An 18,543-nucleotide genomic window follows, 5' to 3' on the forward strand; every position below is an offset into this window, starting at 1 on the left:
TACTAACTGGGAGCTAAGCCACTTCCTATCTTCAGTAGCAGGCACCGCTCCGCCCACCGGCAGCTCGCCCTCCCCTCCCCGCTGGAGAGGCAGGTAAGTTAGTGAGGTGTGTGCGTGACACGATGGTTTAATCAGCTCTAAATTGAAGTGGTGTTTTTTAAAACCCATCACTTCAGTTTAAGGTCCCTGTTTTGTCTACACATGGCCTCTGATACAACATTCAGCCAGGTTATCTCAAACCAGCTTCAGCCATTTTCAAGCCAGTTTATGTGAACTGAACATCTGTTCTGTTATACAGGTTTAAACCAGTTTCTGATCACTTAAACCAGTTTGTGTGTAATGTCTGTCCCTAGCCCCTGTCTGAAAATTATAAGGTGCCTGCCCCATGTAATTTCAAAAGTTCCAGAGGCACCTACTCTTCTGCTTCTGCACATATCCAGAACTTCCCCAGTCTGAACAGCTTAGCACATATCTCTTGTCAAAGCTAGTTTGGCATTCAGAAGCCAGATGCTCCTCTGCAGAAGTCCTATGAGAAGAATAATCTGGTAGGTGTTCTGAAAACAACCTTAACAACAGCCTGCGAGGATATGGGTGGGAACCACTTACATCTCCTGTTGAAAATGTGCCTGTGTGCAGTAAAGAGTGGAATTTAATTGCCTCAGAGGGAGAGGTAGCAAGATTGAGTTTGATTCTATTGTCTAGCAGTGTTTAGACTTATTACTGCCAGCCACACTTAGCTAGTAGTTAGAGCACTCAGCTTACAAGAGGGAGTGTTGAGTTTCAGTTCTGGCTCCAGGGACTATTTCTGTAACTTACAAGTAATAGCTATTGGATAAACTGCACATCTGAAGTCCACTTGAGATGCCAGACTCCAATAAGTCCTTTGTTGGTTTTAGTCCATAGTCTGATCTCTATCACAACACAAAGCAGAGAATTTTACCAGAAAATTATTTATTATGCTCCCTACCTTGTGGCTGAACTATAACTTATGTATTAGAAAGACATCTGGTCTTGATTAAAGACTTTAAAGGAAGAAGGCACCTTAAGGCTTGAGAAGTTGTTCCACTGGGTATTCATCCTCACCATTAAAAATATGCACCTTATTCCCACTTTGTAGCTTCATCTTCTAGTCATGGGAAACCCTTATGTCTTTGTCTGTTGTATGCAAGGGCCTCTATCTGGTATCTTTTTCCTGTATAGATAATTAGAGACTGTAATCAAGCCACATATTAAAATTCTCTTTGATAAACTATGTCAGAGTGGCTAGGATCTGGAACGAACTTCCAAGAGAAGTAGTGATGGCTCCTACCCTGAGGGTCTTTAAGAAGAAACTTAACGTTTACCTGGCTGCGGTCATTTAAGCCCAGTTTTCTCTCCTGCCCATGGCAGAGGATCAGACTGGAAGATCTACAAGGTCCCTTCCAACCCTACTTCTATGAATCAGATTGGGGCTTCTTGGTTTACCGCAGGAAGGCACGCTTAAGACACCTCAGATCAATCTTATGGCTCTTTTATGAAAGCCTTTGATTATAGTTTTTCAAGCACTGATCTAAAAACGGAACCCTGCCCCAGTGCCATCTACTGAGGTAATATCACTGCTTTATCCAGTGTTAAAATTAGAGTAGTTTTGCTACATTTGTATTGTTTCCAGCTTGTTCACACATAACGATTAGAACGCAACCTCTGTTGCCCTTTTAAATTGTTCCCCCTTTGAACTGGATCCACATGCCCATGTTTCTGCACCCGCCTGAACATGTGCAATACACACATACTAATTCAACTTAAAATAAGGAGACTTAACTAGGTCAACTTAGGTCAAGCAACATAAGTTCCTTGACATGGTGGCAGTCATCTTGCGAGCTAAGTCAATTAAACTAATGTGACTCAAGACAATACACCTTGGAGGATAATACACCAGATTTAAGTCAACTCTGCTCCACATACGTTTGCACGCTCTGACAGTTAAGCTGACTTTAAAAAGTTAATTGGCTTAACTGTCAGAAAGTTAATACGTGTGTACGCACCCCCTAAACCTACAATTGTGATAGAGATGTATCTATTAAAGAAACATCAAAGCTGTCTGGATTGAAATACATTCCAGGCATGCTAACCGGAAGAAGGGAAGCATAAAGGCAGACATGACATGCAAGTCTCAGTTACATTTAAGTTTCCAGTTAAACTACTCAGTTACACATGAAGAAAGACAAGGTTAGTTTCCAACTGATTTATGAATCAACACAGTTGCTGAGGCAATTCTAAAGTGAATTAAATGTATTTCAAGCCAATAACCACCCACTACATATATCAATGAAGAAAGTGTCCTAATTAACTCCTTCCCTACTAAGTGATGCTGACTTGATTATCTTGCACATGGGGCTGAATATACAGATTTATCTATTTTCTTTCCCTTCCTTTACCTCTGATCTGCATGTAGAATCTACTATTTCTTACAAATGTTTCTGGGCAGCTGTGAGAAGAGCCACTTGCTGTTATTCTATGTGTACAAATTTGAGGGATATTCGGGTGCAGGCTAAGGGATGTGGGAGGGGACAGTTTTCCCAAAGAGGAAAGAGCCTCTTCTATGCAGTTATGTAAGTGAGACTTGTTGACACGGTAAGGAGCAAGGTTCATGATTAAAGTTATCTGATCTATATCCAAAACTTTCATAGTGGCTGAGATAAGTGAAATCTGAGCCATGGGACTGGATGACATTTTGGCATCTTGCAAATTGCCTTCAGAGACCATCATGAGCTGACAAACATCTTGTGTTCCTATTGCAACCTTACCGCCAAAGGGCAGTAAACAAACTATTAAGCTTGCTGTGAGACCAGGAAAGCTGGAAGGTGCTAGATATAGACAGATCTCAAGACAACTCAAACCTACTTGCTTTCACACCAGATTGGAAGCTGTAATTCAAAGGTACAGTTTGTCCATAGATGGGATATTAATTTCATTCCTTCTATATAATATTTCTGGTTCTAGTGTAAATACGAAAGGGTGTGAAATGTTCTATATATAATCAAAGGATGGACAGTCTATGTTCACTGATACTAGAGGGATCAAAGAGGGTTTTATTAGTTTTCTTTCTAAATAATTTTTCCATCTTGAAAATTGTATGAAGCGTGTAAAACAGAGGGAAAAAACACATAATGGGAAATATAAGCAACAATATAACTTTGAAATCTTGAAAGAAATTGCATAAAAAGGGGGAAGGGATTCCATTTTGTGGTAGGAGCAAATAGAGATAATAATAAATACTTGATTGTTATATGGAGCACTTCAGCTACTGATCTCAAAGCACTTGACTTTAAAATCAGAGAACACAGAATGCAGATAAGCTGAAATTAGAGGGACCAAAAGGTTTTCTTTTTAAATGATTCTCACATCCTGCACATTATTTGAATAACATAAGACAGAAAGGCATAGGACAAATATATTAGAAATATATTAGAATGATATAAGCATCCAATTAGTGTATAACTTTGATATACTGAAAGACATTGCTTAAAAATGGGATGGGGATTAAAATTTGTAGTAGGAGTTAATCAAGGAATACAATCCTGGAAATACAGAACACATAGCCTCTGAGAAGAAAGGATCACATACATTGGTTATACACTGATGCCACCTCCTGGATATCTCTGGGACTGGCAGAGAAAAAAGAGCTGAAATCTAAGAGCCCATTTGCCAAAGGTCCAATAAAAATAAAATCACTGCCCTCCTACAATGGACCCCCGAGAATCAATAAAAGGATGCCACTACAGTGGATTTCAAAGTTGGCAAAACCAAACCTCTGTGACCAGCATTTCTCCTCCTGCAGGAGACCAGGCCTTAGAAGAAGAAAGAAGATTCTGATGAATCCATAACCCCTTCCTTCCTCCAAAACTATAAAAATTGTAAGTGCCAGTGAATACTAGCCAGGCTCTCTCTCTCAACCCAGAGTAACTTGGACTAGGTGAAAGTAATTTCCATGACTCCATTTCTCTTTCTTTTCTTTAAAGAAGTTACAGAAAGTTCTCTTGTCAAGTTTCTATTTCCCTGGTCCAGTCAGGTGATCCTGATACTTGGTGCATGAACCAAAGAAAATTTCCAGGGCCAGTTTTGAATACTTGAAGAACAGGGCCACTAAGCTGGATTTTGAACCAATGAAGGAGTCAAGTTCATCAACACACACAAGGCAATCTCTTTTCAGAACACCATTAAAGGAGACACCAAACCTTATTGAATTAGAAAAGAAAGGGACAAGATTGTCACTGTTGTTACGTGATAAAATAGAAGGAATGGTATAGAAATTCAGCCTATTTTCCAGTTTGTAGGAATATTGTCTGTGAACATGGTTGGGTTTCTTTGGGTAAATATTCCAAATTTCCTGGACAATTGCATAGCTGTCTCAAATACCTAGCCTGAACCTCAAATACATTAGATGCAGGCTAATTAAATACACATTGGGTGCATCTACACAAGATGCTTAATGCACAGTAGCCTAATAACACAGTGCAGTAGCATGCTGGGCAAAAACTGTGCTAATACGCTTCTGTGCAGTAATATTAGGTTACTGCACAGTAAGTGTCACTAAAAACCTATGCGTCAGTATTACTGTGCAGTAGCACAAGTGTGATGCCCCCAGTTGGCACGAAGAGTATAGTCCTGCCCCATGGTCAGGGTCCCCCAACTCACCTGCTATGACTTGATGGAAAAATGTAAAGAAGGAGGGGGTTCAGTAGTGTTCCTTTCCCCTTGACCCAAAGATGGGATACTCACAGGTTTGTTGCAGTGGTCCTCAGAGCTCTGCCTCACCTACACCCTGTCCACTTGCCAGCCATTTGGGTCTTTGTGCTCTCACCCCAGCTTGGGGCTAACGCACCTGTGCCAGCCCAAAAGAGTGTCCACCCCACAACTGTGAGTACAGTGTGGGCAGAGACAGTCCACCTGGCCTCCCTGATTCCTAAGTCAACCCTGAGGCTTAAGATGCTGCCTTCAGGATCCAAGCTGAATCGCCTGACTGTAGGGGGAAATTGCCACCTTGCAGCCCTAATGCTCTGGGACCAGGAACTGCCCATTCTTAGCTGGGTGCCAGTTATTGCCCCCACTCCCTTGCCATGGGGCAGTGTCAACAGGAACACTCTGGCTGGCATGCCAGGTTTTGGCCTGCCCGGCATGCTCCCATCTGGCTTCCCGTCCCGCTCCCCGCTCCCCACCGCCTTCCAGTGGGGTTTTTAAATCTCCCACAGCGGCAGCCTCAGCTGAGATCATCAGCTAGCCGCCACCCAGCTTGACTGACAGCCGCTTTAAGAGCTGGCAAAATGTTGGCTTGTGCAGCTCCTTCTCCGTCTCAGCCTGCCTTAGAGGTAAGTTCTCCACAGCATAGGCATCCCTGTTTCCTTCTTTGGAAGCATCAGAAATTTTCCCGGCACTTCCAGGCCCTGTGGGTATCTCCCACCACCACAGCAAGTTACTGTGCTTTTAGTTAATACTTCATTAAGCAAGTACTAAATTAAATGCACAGTTAACTATTGTGCACTAATGAAAGTATAGATGTGCTCACTGGGATTTAGGGTTTCCCAGACTTGTCCCCAATATAGTTTCAAGGTACAACTGCAGAAACTTTTGTTTGCCTTTTACTACCTACCACAGTTGAGGAATTTTGAGACCCGAGTCGAGGCCCTTTGCTTTATGCAAACTGAGCTTACCAGCAACTCTTGTTTTGCTTGTTGTTGGGCTATTTCACCATGACGCTCTCTAGAGGCAACTGACACAGGCCTAGAAAACAGAAAAAGATTTCACATGGAAGGCTTGCGTACATACAGAATTGTACATGTGTAACTTAAGTCATGAGTTTAAAACCAACTTAAGGAAGCCAGTACAAAAGGTCGTGTGGATAGCCACATTTATTTGGGTTTGCAATTGACATATTTTGGTTTAGTTTAAGTGAAACTGAAATCAGGCTGGACTAGACAGCACCTGAGACAATGCCTGTAGGCCTCCAAAGCAAGCACCACCAAGAGATAAGCTCCAGCTAGTCACGCCTACTCCATGCACACCTGAGTTTGAAAATTAGGAAGTGTAGATGGTCCTGTGTGCACACCTGAGTCTCATTCTTAGGCTCTCCAGACACTAAAAGTTAGGAGGCATAGTCTCTTTGCTTCTCTCTGGATCTATCTACATTGCCTAACTATGGGTTCCAACATACATGGAAAGTGATGCAAATAGGCAGCACTTACGTTTTGGCAGAACTACTGGATTGGCTCTGGAGCCTTGCAGGTGCTTTTCCTGATGACAGATGGATTCTGGTGTGTGGTTCCAATAAACAATCCAACTGCAATTATTGAGTGACTTTGTTAAAGTCAATGAAGTTTCCTTTAAAATAGTGGTAGAACACGTATCAGGAACTACCCAAATGACGAAAACTATTATGAAACAAGTTGATGCAAGATCCAAATCAGATCACAAGGCAACACTGTGGTTGCAGAATATCTTGTCTTTGGACTTCAGAGAGACTTTCTCTATGAGGAAAGGAACAGTGAACCTTCTGGGTTCTGCCTTATCTTATTTAGCCTCATCGGGAACATCCAGACAAGCGCATGTGGGTGTTTCTTTGGGAACAACTAGCAGGAGCACATATTTGTGCTTTTGCTAGTTGTGCCTGGGGAATGCTTCTGCATGTGTGCTCTGATGTGTGGCAAGTTGCCCCAGGTGGGGTAAGGGAGGCTGAGGCCAGCACCCGGGCTGGCTCCAGTAGCCTTATCTGGAGTTCTGGGGGTCTCCTGGAGCTCCAACAGTGGCGACCTGGGCATACAGAGCCTGGCTGGCAGCTGGAATGTGGTTCTGGCTCACCAGGCTCTGGTTTTGGGCAGTGTACACTGCCACCACATGCACTGCCCCACTTTTTTCAGTGAGCTGTTTTTTTGATACTGGGATTTCCTGGTATCTAAATTTGGCTCCATGTTGCCAATATGCAGTACAGAGAACCAGATCATGTGCCTGGGGCGCCTTTTGCAGTTCCTCAAAATGCATGTGCATGCTTGTGTGGGCACAGCCACTGGAGGGAATTCTGGTTATTGCCAATTCAACCAGTAATAACAAGTGCATGTCAGTTTTTTCCTGCTCTTAAAAAGAAAATATCTTCCCTCAGAGAATTGAGACTGTGCCATTAAGACCTAGGTTTGTGGTAAGGGCAATTATGAATTGTAAAACCACAGGGACAGTTCTAGGAAGTAGCTTGCTTCTGGGAAGTGACATCCTGCAGTTCTGTGATATTCAGCACAAATGGAGGTCATTGTGACATCCACAAAGAGGTGATACAAAAGGCTTTTCAATTTATTTTTTAACTCCAGGATCCTATTTTTCCTCCACCGTAGACAACTTCAGTGGGATCTGATAGTGCAGAGTATCAATGCTCCTGAATTCTCTTGAGACAAAACCATCTGAATGGGTTCAAGAGAAATCTTTTATCGGTACTTTGGGACAATTTGCTTTTGTTTATGCAAAGAATTTCACTGGTTAGTAAAGAATACAGTGGAGAAGTACAATTTGATTTAGAAAATCAGTCTTTTTCTCTACAAAAGAAACCCTTTGGAAGCCGTAACTATGCGAGGTGAGGTACCTCTACCATTTGTCTTAAATTTACCTACATTTTTCCCTTTCTCTGCTTTTTCTACATCTCACTAATATTCCTGCTCCACCTATTCTTAAAGACACACATAAACCAATGTGCTTGCATCTCTGTTCCACTCTACTCTGAACTCCAACTGGCTACACATATCAAGGACAATAAAAAGTCCTTTTTTAGATACGTGGGGAGCCAGAGGAAAAGCAAGGGTAACACTGGACCCCTGCTAAACCATATGGGTTAACTGACAACTGACACCCAGGAAAAAGCCCATCTGCTTATTGGGTATTTTGCGTCACTTTTTAACCAGCTCCAAGGGATGGCCCTCCTCAGTATGGTAGGGGAAGGCCAGAGCGAGGGGGAACTGTTACCCTTCAATGTAGACCATGTGAAGGAACACCTTGAGAGGCTGGACACCTTCAAGTCAGCTGGCCCAGACAGCTTATACCCCAGGGTACTTAAGGACCTGGCAAGCATCATAGTTCTGCCACTGGCACAGATCTTCGAGAACTTGTGGTGCTCAGATGAAGTGCCTAAAGATTGGAAGAAGGCCAATGTGGTGTCTATCTTCAAGAAAGGGAGCACAGTAGATCTGGGGAACTACAGGCCCATCAGCCTGACCTCTATCTTGGGGAAGATCTTGGAAAAAGTTATCAAAGAGACCATTCTTGACAAACTGGCTGAAGGCAACTTCCTGAGGGATAGCCAGCATGGGTTTGATGTGGGTAGCTCTTGCCTGACCAAGTCTCATCTCCTTCTACAACCAGGTGACATATCACCTGGACAAGGGAGAGGAGATTGACGTCATATAGCTCAACTTTAAAAAAAGCTTTTGATCTGGTATCCCATGATTGTCTTATAGAAAAACTGGCTAACTGCAGCCTTGGCTACATCACACTCCGCTGGCTGGGGAATTGGCTTCGAGGTCGGACCCAGAGAGTGGTAGTTGACAGAAGTCAATTATCATGGTGCGCCATGACCATTGGGGTCCCCCAATGCTCCGTCCTTGGGCCTATTCTTTTCAACATATTCATTAATGATGTGGACATTGGTGTCAGAAGTGGACTGGCCAGGTTCGCTGATGACACCAAACTTTGGGGTAAAGCGTCCACCTGAGGACAGGATGGTAATCCAGGCCAACCTTGATAGGGTCAGAAAATGGGCAGATGAAAACCTGATGGCCTTCAATGCTGAAAAATGCAAGGTACTCCATTTTGGGAAGAAAAACCCACAGCATATTTATAGGCTTGCCAGTGCTATGTTTGCTAGCACCATGGCCAAAACGGACTTGGAGGTCATGATTGACCATGAGATGAATATGAGCCGCCAATGTAATGTTGCAGCCGGTGAAGTGAGCAAAACTCTGGCTTGCATCCATAGATGTTTCTTTAGCAAATCCCAGGATGTCATCCTCCCACTGTACTTGGCCTTGGTGAGGTCACATCTGGAGTAATGTATCCAGTTCTGACCTCCACAATTTAAAAAGGATGTGGAGAAGCTTGAGAGAGTCCAGAGGAGAGCCACACGCATGACCAGAGGGCAGGAAAACAGGCCTTATGAGGAGAGGCTGAGCGCTATGGGAGTCTTCAGCATGGAAAAGTACAGGCTCAGGGGGGACCTGGTGGCTGCCTGTAAGTATATAAAGGGTGTACATCAGGATCTGGGGGAATGCCTCATGGGATGACAAGGTCAAACAGTTACAAACTTCTCCAAGACTGTTTCAAACTGGACATAAAGAAGAATTTCTTTACAGTCTGACCCCCAAGGCCTGGAACAGACTGCCGCCAGAGGTAGTGCAAGCATCTACTCTGGACTCCTTTAAGAGTCAATTGGACAGGGGTGGGCAATTATTTTGGGCAGAGGACCACTTACTGAGTTTTGGCAAGCCATTGAGGGCCGTATGACAAACAGCGCAGGGCAGATTAATATTAATTTTCTAAATTTTTTAGGGGCCCTGGATAGAAAGCAAGAACCTATAGGCTTGCGTCAGAGGCATCATCAAGTGGTTCACAACAACGAAAATTGGCAAATATATTACTAAATGACAACCCCCACCCTCCTCCTGTTCTAGGAATCTAGTGCTGATGTGTGGCTGGAGACGAGCAGGGTGTCAGTGCTGGTTTTGTTCTTGGATTTTCAGACTGGGGGGTTGAGTTAGTAGAGAAAAATCTCTTTCATGTGGGGTAAGACTTTGGACTTTGGTGTTACAGAGGTTAGCACCATTGCAGCCATAACCAACCCTCCTGGAGACCTTTAAGGACAGAAGATTTCAGGAAGGCAGATGATAATCTTGTGTTTTTAAGTTACAAAAGATATGAAGTTTAGAGTCATAAAACATCATCATGCTACTGAATACCTAACTGATCCCTGTGGGGCCATCAGCACTCATTAAAACCAAAGTATGTGCTGCTGTGAGCGCAAGCCCAATTGCTTCTATAAAGGAGAAACTTTAGCTGACAGCACCAGTGGATTCTTGTATGAACCAAGCACTATGTTCTATAGCTCACCTTGAACTAGATGTGCTTCACAAAGTTAAAATGCTTTGCATGCAGCTTCAGATATTCAAAGAAATTGTAGCTGTGCAGATAGTTTGGAAAGTCCTCAGGCAATGGGAAATCAATGAAGGCTGATGTCTCCTTGCATATGCTTCTAACTATAGATTTGAACAGGTTTGGCTTTCCATCCTCAGTGTGTTTCCTATCAATACAGTAGCGTAGAGAAAGTGAATATTGTTTAACACATTCAGTGAGACATTTACATTCATGATGCTTTGGAAAGGGGAAAGTGAGTTCCATTTAAACACTTGAAGTGAGACAGAGCATTTGGTTTCGATTGATCAGGAGACATAGGATGAGATAATAGTTTGAGCATGACCTAGAGAGTTTGACTCAGCAGGATTAATTTGACGGCTATATCTGGAGCCATATAATAGATTGACAGAATCATAGAGCTGGTTATCCGTGTTAGTCTCAAGTCAGGCAGAAGGTGCAGCAGGAATGTCTTTGTGTCTTACATATGACATTTGTGCATATACGTACCAGGTGGTGGTGATGTTTGATTACTTGGTGTAATAGCACGCTGATTTCTGCATCAGTGACATGGGTGAACAAGAGACCAGGGTTCTTATTTTACCTCACTGTACACTGACCCAGAAGGCAGACAGAACAGCAGTATCAGTATTTTCTGACTACTGAGAAATGCAGGATGCTCCAGGGAGACCACAGCTAAAGGATTTCAGCCCAGGCCAAAGTTGCATCTCCAGGGGTGTGCTCCAGTCACTTGCTCGAATGGAATGTGAGCTCCTGTGGAACAGCAGGAGTAACAAGGCTAACAGCAGCCCAAGTATGTCATGGAGATGATGTTACCTCTACAGATGACATTGGTAGGCTTTAGTTTTGAGATTAACACTTAACAAATGTTATTGAAAAGCTTTCATGGTGCAGCTGTAAGAATAATTTTAGGTGTGTGAAACACTCCTTCCTGTGACAGAGCAAGAGGCTCCAAGCCACATAATCTGGCAAAGAGAATGGTAAGAGGTGGCTTGACTTGTATAATTATTTGCACAAAGATTTGCACTCACCTGTTATGGCTGCATGGGCCAAGCCTACAATCTCATCCTCAACAGACTCCTTTGCTTTGCAGCAGGCACTTGAGCAGTAGTTTCACCTTCCTTGGAAGACTGAACATAAGAATTGACTGGATATTTTCTGACTGAAACCCGTTTTGTTAGAAAATACCAATTCTTTAAGAATCAGAATATGTTGTCTGAAATGTCTCAGTTTTGAACAGCTTTCACAGAAGCCCAGGCTGGACTTCCATGAGACCCTGCCTGAACTGACAGCAGACTGTCTCAGGAGCAAGGAACCAGTATTTCCAAAGTCTGTGGCTACATAGCAGCCAGGTAAATCAGGGTTTCTAGGCTCTCTGCTAAGTTTTCTGGGGGTGCTTGAACCTCAGGAAGGCCCCTGCTTTAACTGGCACCACAAGTACAGGATTCAGGCAGTTGATCAAAAAACTGAAATGTTAAAGGTTCACTGAGATGCAGGGTGCATATTTTATTTCAGAAACACGTTAGGATTTCCTTAATGAGATTTTCTTATAATTTCTTTTTCAAAAGGAAAATAAAAGCATTTTTGGTTATAAGCAGATTCAGGACAGAAACCAAGTTTCAGTCCTGTCTTCCACTCCTCCAAAATGTCCTGCAAACAAGAATTCCTACTTTTTGGCCGGATCATCTGGGCATGTTCCAGTCTCAGTGAATATAGTGCATAGACAGCAGTTCTGACCCCTGTCTCTCCCACTTTCCATTTATTTTTTCCAGGGCTCTTCAAGAGGTTATTTCATCCAAGAAAGTCTGCTATTTTTCTACACTCCCAGTGAGTTCCAGCATTCATACTTTCAGTTGGAACAAGTATGAGATCAGCAAGCCATGTTTTTTAAATCCTCACCCTTGGTCTAAAACTAATTTGGCAAATTTTAACTCCTCTGTGCCTATATTTCACAACCTGTTAAATAAGGTTAATAGTTGCCTAACAAAAGGAGGCTTTTTAGCATAAATTGGTTGCTAGTAAGGCAGATTGCAGTTACTGAGTGTCATTACACAATAGGGACTGGCTGAAACTCAGGGACTTCTGATGCATTAAATATAATCTATTGCAATGGTTTTAGGAGTGTGTCCATGTAGAAAACAAGCAGAATTACTGAACTAGGAACTCTATTTATAGCTGTAATGATCAGAATGGATTAGAAATTCTGTTTTCTGGGTAGACAGAGCAAGTCTGAGAGTCTGAAAGTGAGTCAGAGGACAGCTATGAAAATTGTTAACTTTGAATGAGAACCTGTTACCAAACTTGCCTGGGATGGAAAACCCCCGGCAGGAAAGAAAGAGCAAGAAGTGGTAACAGAGTTAGAGGAGTGGAAGGCCAGGGTTCAGCCCACCCCTGGAACACGGCTTAACCCCACAGGATTCCAATGAGCGTGAAGGGCACTGTGCTCAGGGACATGTTATTTTCCATAAATGTATAACTCTCTGGTGGCCTAAGAATTCCTTGCTTTACCTGTTACCTGTCTGTAAAGGTTAAATTGGTTGGAGTTTTGGAAATAATGTTCATCAGATACTAGAGAAACCTGACAGGAGAGTTCTGGTCTTAGGTCCTAGGGCAGCTGCATCACTGGGTCTCACCATCTCATGGAAGGTGTCACCTGGGAGTCTGCACCACAGGAGTGCACCTGATGGGCCAGAACTGGAAGCTGTGTTGGATGTGGCTTAAACTTAGAGGGCTTAGGAGTATGTAGACGCCAAAGGTTAGGCCCTATACAGTAGACTGGAGACCATCTACCATGGGGACTCATCCAGGGCTCTAATGCCCCTAAAGAAAACTCAGAAGGCACCAGCAGTGCTGCAGCAACGAAGTTTAGTGCCCGGGGCAAAGCCCACAGTGGCAGCCTGCCCTTGCCCTCTGCACAGATCTGGGGGGCACAGCCCCACCCATGCTTGCCTAGGAGTGCACACAGCAGTGGTACCTGCCTTTCCCCACATCTCCCCAAATGAGCCACTTGCAGCTCTGTCCCACAGCCCGCCCTGGCTGGGCAGCGCCTGTTGGCACCCCTTTGCTTCAGCGCCAAGAGTGGTCACCCTGCTTGCTCCCTCCCTTGCTATGGCACTGGACACCAGCAATCTGTCTATACCACAATCTATCTATACCACAGTGACAAGCATTGTCATGGGATGGGTACCCAGGGATGGCCATGATACCCTTAGGGCTCCTTGACTGTGCCAATCCTGCCCAATAGGCAACCCTCTTTCTCACCTGCCATGTCTTGTTGGTAATTATTATTAATAGGGAGGCTGCCCTCAAGTTTACATTAGGCACAGTCCTCATGGACCCTGCTGAACCCTGGGGGTTCTTAGACCCTTTTTGGGTCTTGCACAAAAAATGGTTGCCTCACAGGGCACCTTCAGCCTTGTGGCTCCAAAACCACCCCTTTACCACACCCCAAGCCTCACAGATGGTATTCACCCCTTGACTCTCTCTGCGCCTCCTGATGCTGGGGTCTGCTCACCCCCTTCGTCTCTGTGCCCCCTAGTCCTGGAGTCCCCAGTGAGGCCTCCTCCTTCCCCATAGCCCCAGTCCAATCCACTGGCTTTATAAAACAGCAACCAAAATATGAGCCCCTGGGCTATAACATAACACAAAAAGTTCAGGGTGTGCTCTGTCCCTTTAAAACAGCCAAACATCTTCCCCGGTATTAGGTGCCTCATTGGCAAGGTACCTGGGGAGATCCTGGAGCCCTATTAGTCCTAACTGCAGCATATCTAACAGCTGCAGCATCTCTGGGCAATTCCTCCCCGGACACTCCTTCCCCTTTGGCTGCTGGCCGGGAACTGCCTCTCCTACCCCAGCCCTGGGGTTTATATGTGCCCAGGGCCCTGCCTCTTCTGGTCAGCTGAGCAGCCGCAGGTGCAGGCTAATTCCCTCCTTAGCCTGCTGCCACAGTAACCTGCACCTGTGGGGTTCCTGCCTGACTGCTAGGGCCCTCTCTCTAGGCAGTTTCTGCCCTTAAAGGAGCAGGCACTTTGGTGCCCTGCAACAACATGTGTTTGATCATCTCCAATTTAGCTTTGCTGTAACTTAGCTCGTCTTCCAAGAGCAGGGTAACAGCAGCGGCCTGAACAAGGAACAAATGTCCTGGGTGAACTTGTTTAGTCCATGCAGAAGCCCATGCAGCCACAGCTTCGCTGCTCTTGCTCCCTGTGTTGGCAGGAATAGAGCCACTTGGGTAGGCCTAGCTTGCGTGATCACACTTCTGACAACAATGTAAAACTGCCCTCATTCTGTTTAAAGCAGCTGAACTTGATTGACTCTATGCCTTGGGTCTCACCAGAGGAATAATCCCTTCTGATCACTTGACAAGGGCATGCAATTGGAATTTTTCCTATTTAAACTATTTACTGCCCCAGGGGATGGAACCCCACTTCCTGTGAACTTCCAGAGTCCCCCAAAGTCATTGCTTTCCACAAGGCAAATGGGCTCAAACACCTCCTCCAGACAGCACTTAATGGAGGCCAGTCTTCTGATGACTGATACTGTCTTAACATGGTCTTCTGTATCATATTTGGCTTGAGTTATTTCAGTGTGCAGTCACTGAGGACCAGTCTCTGTCCCCCTTCAACAGAATACTTCACCAAGCAATATTATAAACAATGAGGATAATAGTATGGACAAAGGCATAATTAGTTTTCTTTTCTCCATATTATACTATAATAGAGTCATTAGATAAGCTGCATACAGGGCTCTGAATTCCCCTAGTTGGACCTCTGGCACAATGGAAACAGAGAATTTCACCCAAGAATTCCTTTATCATGGCCTATGCCTTGTGGCTGAACTACAACATATCGTTTATTTAAGATATTACGTGCCTCTCAAGGTCATCCAGGCCGCCTGTAGATGTGTGGGGAGACTGCTCCAACACACTGTAATTAATTACAGCATGCCACCTGTAGCCTCTGTGTCTTGTGTATCAGTGTCCCCACAATTCAAAATGGTGGCAGGGGCACTTAATTGAAGTTTGCTTGACAGGCTTTAGTTAAAGTGCCCTCACTGCCATTTTGAAATGCAGGGATGCTGATACATGAGAAGCTGTGGGAGCTTTAATTAAAGCAGCTCTCAGAGCCACTCGAATTAAAGTAACCCCCTTTCACTCCCCACCCCCAGAGCATGTATAAAAATGCCCTCCTGTCTTGATTTAAACTTTTCCACTTTGGTGCAATTTCAGCTGCCAGCCATTTGAATGTTCATGTCTTCACTGGGGGAAAGCGCCTTCTGGCAGGTATCACATACCTGCTCTTTGTGCAAATAATCTATCCAAGAGAATGGTAAGAGGTGGCTTGACTTGTATACTTATGTGGCTTGGAGCCTCTTGCTCTATCACAGGAAGGTGCGTTTCACACACCTAAAATCATTCTTACAGCTGCACCATGAAAGCTTTTCAATAACATTTGTTAAGTATTAATCTCGAAACTAAAGCCTACCAATGTCATCTGTAGAGGTAACACCATCTCCATGACATACTTGGGCTGCTGTTAGCCTTGTTACTCCTGCTGTTCCACTGGAGCTCACATTCCATTCGAGCAAGTGACTGGAGCACACCCCGGTAGCATAGTGATGAGCACCCTTCCGTGGGAGAACTATTCTCCATAGTTCATAACAATTCCAAGGATGTTTTACTACCTGCACAATACCTCCCAAAGTGTCATCTCCCAGGATATTACTATTTTACTATATTGCTCAATACATGTAGGCAACTTAAGAGATGCTTGTCCTGTTTGCAGTCTGATTTGGTGGCCTGTAGCAGATCCTCACCAGCACCCCCACCTTGCACTTCTGCAGTGAGAGCAATGATCCACAAGCATTCCAAAGTCTGTGCTTCCAGGCTGTAGTTAATAACTCCTAAATAGATTATTGTTAGCAGACATTGTGATGCCCTCCCCTCTCCTTTTTTTTTTTTTTTTACCTACTTTGTCCCTCCTAACTAGGTTGTAGACAATGATTTTAAAGTTCCATCCCATGAACTCCCATTAGGTTTCAGTGATGTGTCAGATTATTTCCTCATACAGGAGACTTTACAATTTATCTTGCTACCTTGGTTCCTAGAACCATATAGGCAATGGAAGAAGAATTCATTACATTTGAGTAATCTTGAATGCAAGTTGTACATTCCTTATGTAATTACTCCCCAAACATTCTGAACTTTTGTAGCTTATTAAACTCCCTTCCAACAGGGTTAGATAATCTGAAACCCAAACATTGACCATAGGGATGGAAACTATTCAAACCAGATAAGACCTTTTCATCACAGAAAACCGCCAATGTCCCATAAGGCCACTTTTCCCTCTTTACATATCTTCCCTAGCCAACAATTTCCTTCTAGTAGTTTCTGTTATCTATTCTGTGTGGGAAAGGATGGATCTCCAAGACCATCTGGACTTTCTTCTTCTTCAGTTCCTTTCTAGGTTCCCTGAGACTACTGAAAATTTCAATGTGACCTGAAGCAGATATCACCAGTGAAATCTTTTCTGCTGCTTCAGAATCTGACCCTGCAGTGATGTCCTTATTCTTTACCCCAGAATGACAACACACCAAGCAGTCTACACTTCCCACTCAATCACTACTCACACAGAGCACTCAGAATTCACAAGTCTGGAAACCCTTTTAAAGGCGCTGGAAAAGATGCACCAAGCCCACAATATTTTAATGGTAGAAAAGTTGGAATTATTTTTGTCAAAAAAAGTTTTTCTTTTGCATTTGGAAAGAGTTTCTCCCCAAAACGTTACGTTTCTTACTAGTAATTTCGTGTTTTGTTGAAAAAACTGATTTTTCTGTTTGCTTATCCTGTATTTAGTTTCTCAAAGTGAACCTTACTTTTCCATAGAAAAATTTATACAAATTCAGATTTTTTTTTGTAAGTGAGGTGAGAAGAAGTCAACTAACTCTTACTATTGAGTTACTTACCCCCAGTACAGATTCTACATGTACTCTCTCAAAAATCCCTTTTTATTCCCAATAGCACTTTTCAAAACAGTGGTTGCCTGTATTTGAATCTACTGAAGAATAAGTAAAGCTAATTGGAATGAAGCACATTACAGGTATGTTGAATATAACCAAAATAGCTTGAAGAAAGTAATGATTTCTAATACTTCAGCTGCATTTGTATTTCCAATGAAACAGTGAGGGAAGAGTAGTGCTGTTGTATGAATTGAGAACCAAGGTATTGAGAAACTAATGGCTAAACATAATTAACTTGACATGCCTAAGTGGCATATACATAGCCAGGTAACCGCAGTTTTGGACTCCTGCACACAGGTTGGGATTCAGATGCCCCTCTGGCCTCTCTCCACCCCTCTCTCTGGACCCATCAAATTATGAAAGCACAGTGATTTGTAATTCAAATTGACCATTTATGTATGTGACAATTGTTAGCATTAGTAGAGAGACTATTATATAGGATCACTTAGGCTGTGTCTATAGAAGTAGGTCCAATAGAATAGTGGCCTCAGTGAACAGTTTTTAAGGTCAGAAGAAGGGGACATTATGATCATCTTGCTTGACACAAGCCAGAGATTTCTATTCTGAGATTCTTGCATTAAACCCATAGTTTCTAACTGAGCTAAAGCAGGGGTGTCAACATCACTGTTCCCCAGGATGAATCTGGGCTGCAGGGCTCCTTGCAGACTAGATCTTGCATAAGATATAAGGAAGCAGTGGCAGTGGCAACTCTGGCTCCAACTTGGAGCACACAGTGGTAGGTAGGTTCAGCCGCTGCTATGTCTTCTGTGCCAGATCCAAAGATGCCACTGCTGTGAGCCCCATGATGTGGTGGCAGCTCCAGCTCCAGCTTGGGGCATGCATTATAGGCTGGTGGCCAGGGAGGTAGGGCCACAGCAGTGGTGAGAGGCAAAGTGGTTGGAGTGCAACCAGGGCTGTCAGCCCTTGCTTGTCCACCTGCCACTGATTGCTAAGTCCGCTGGAACCTGAGGCCCCAGATTCTGCAGCATGCCACTGTGCCCTGAACATGCCTCACCAACTTCCAGTGGCCTGCTGGTATTCTAGCAGACTGGCAACAGCAGATTTATGTGCCATATCTGGCACATAGGCAATATGTTTGACATCCATGATCTAAAGCATTTTTTCTTGAAAGACACCCATTCCCAAGAAGGACTGACTGCCTACACAAGTATTTGCACAGTTTAACACCACACTTTTAGTTAAGTCTGTGCACCTTCCTCATGGAGAGAGGGTCTTAACATGTAGTTCAGCTGGAGGAGACATTTTACCATGACATTGATTAAACTTTGATTTTTAATCCTTACCTTTAGAAGCCCTACTACTCTAAGGGTCTTTTCTGAGAGGTGTGTGTTTCCTGCCTCGCCATAG

The 18,543-nt window shown here is 43.9% G+C and overlaps 1 protein-coding gene and 1 long non-coding RNA gene across 2 annotated transcripts in view; both read right to left on the bottom strand.

Annotated features, from left to right (window-relative positions):
• Nucleotides 1-4,015: 4,015 nt before the first annotated feature.
• The window catches only part of LOC109307114 (dimethylaniline monooxygenase [N-oxide-forming] 1-like), a 34,830-nt gene continuing 20,302 nt past the window's right edge, over nt 4,016-18,543 (bottom strand). The window contains exon 9 of the mRNA XM_019530810.1: nt 4,016-4,217. Coding sequence (XP_019386355.1) covers nt 4,031-4,217 — 187 coding nt within the window. The 3' untranslated portion in view covers nt 4,016-4,030. The remainder of the gene's footprint in view (nt 4,218-18,543) is intronic.
• LOC109307115 lies at nt 6,276-12,072 on the bottom strand. Its single transcript, XR_002100168.1, has 5 exons — nt 11,911-12,072; nt 11,190-11,320; nt 10,648-10,694; nt 10,117-10,306; nt 6,276-6,287 (listed from the first exon to the last, which is right to left on the bottom strand). It is a non-coding gene; the product is annotated as an uncharacterized LOC109307115 (long non-coding RNA).

This window comes from Crocodylus porosus, unplaced genomic scaffold, assembly GCF_001723895.1.
Source record: "Crocodylus porosus isolate Cpor-Errol unplaced genomic scaffold, CroPor_comp1, whole genome shotgun sequence".
In the NCBI taxonomy this organism is placed as follows: domain Eukaryota; kingdom Metazoa; phylum Chordata; order Crocodylia; family Crocodylidae; genus Crocodylus; species Crocodylus porosus.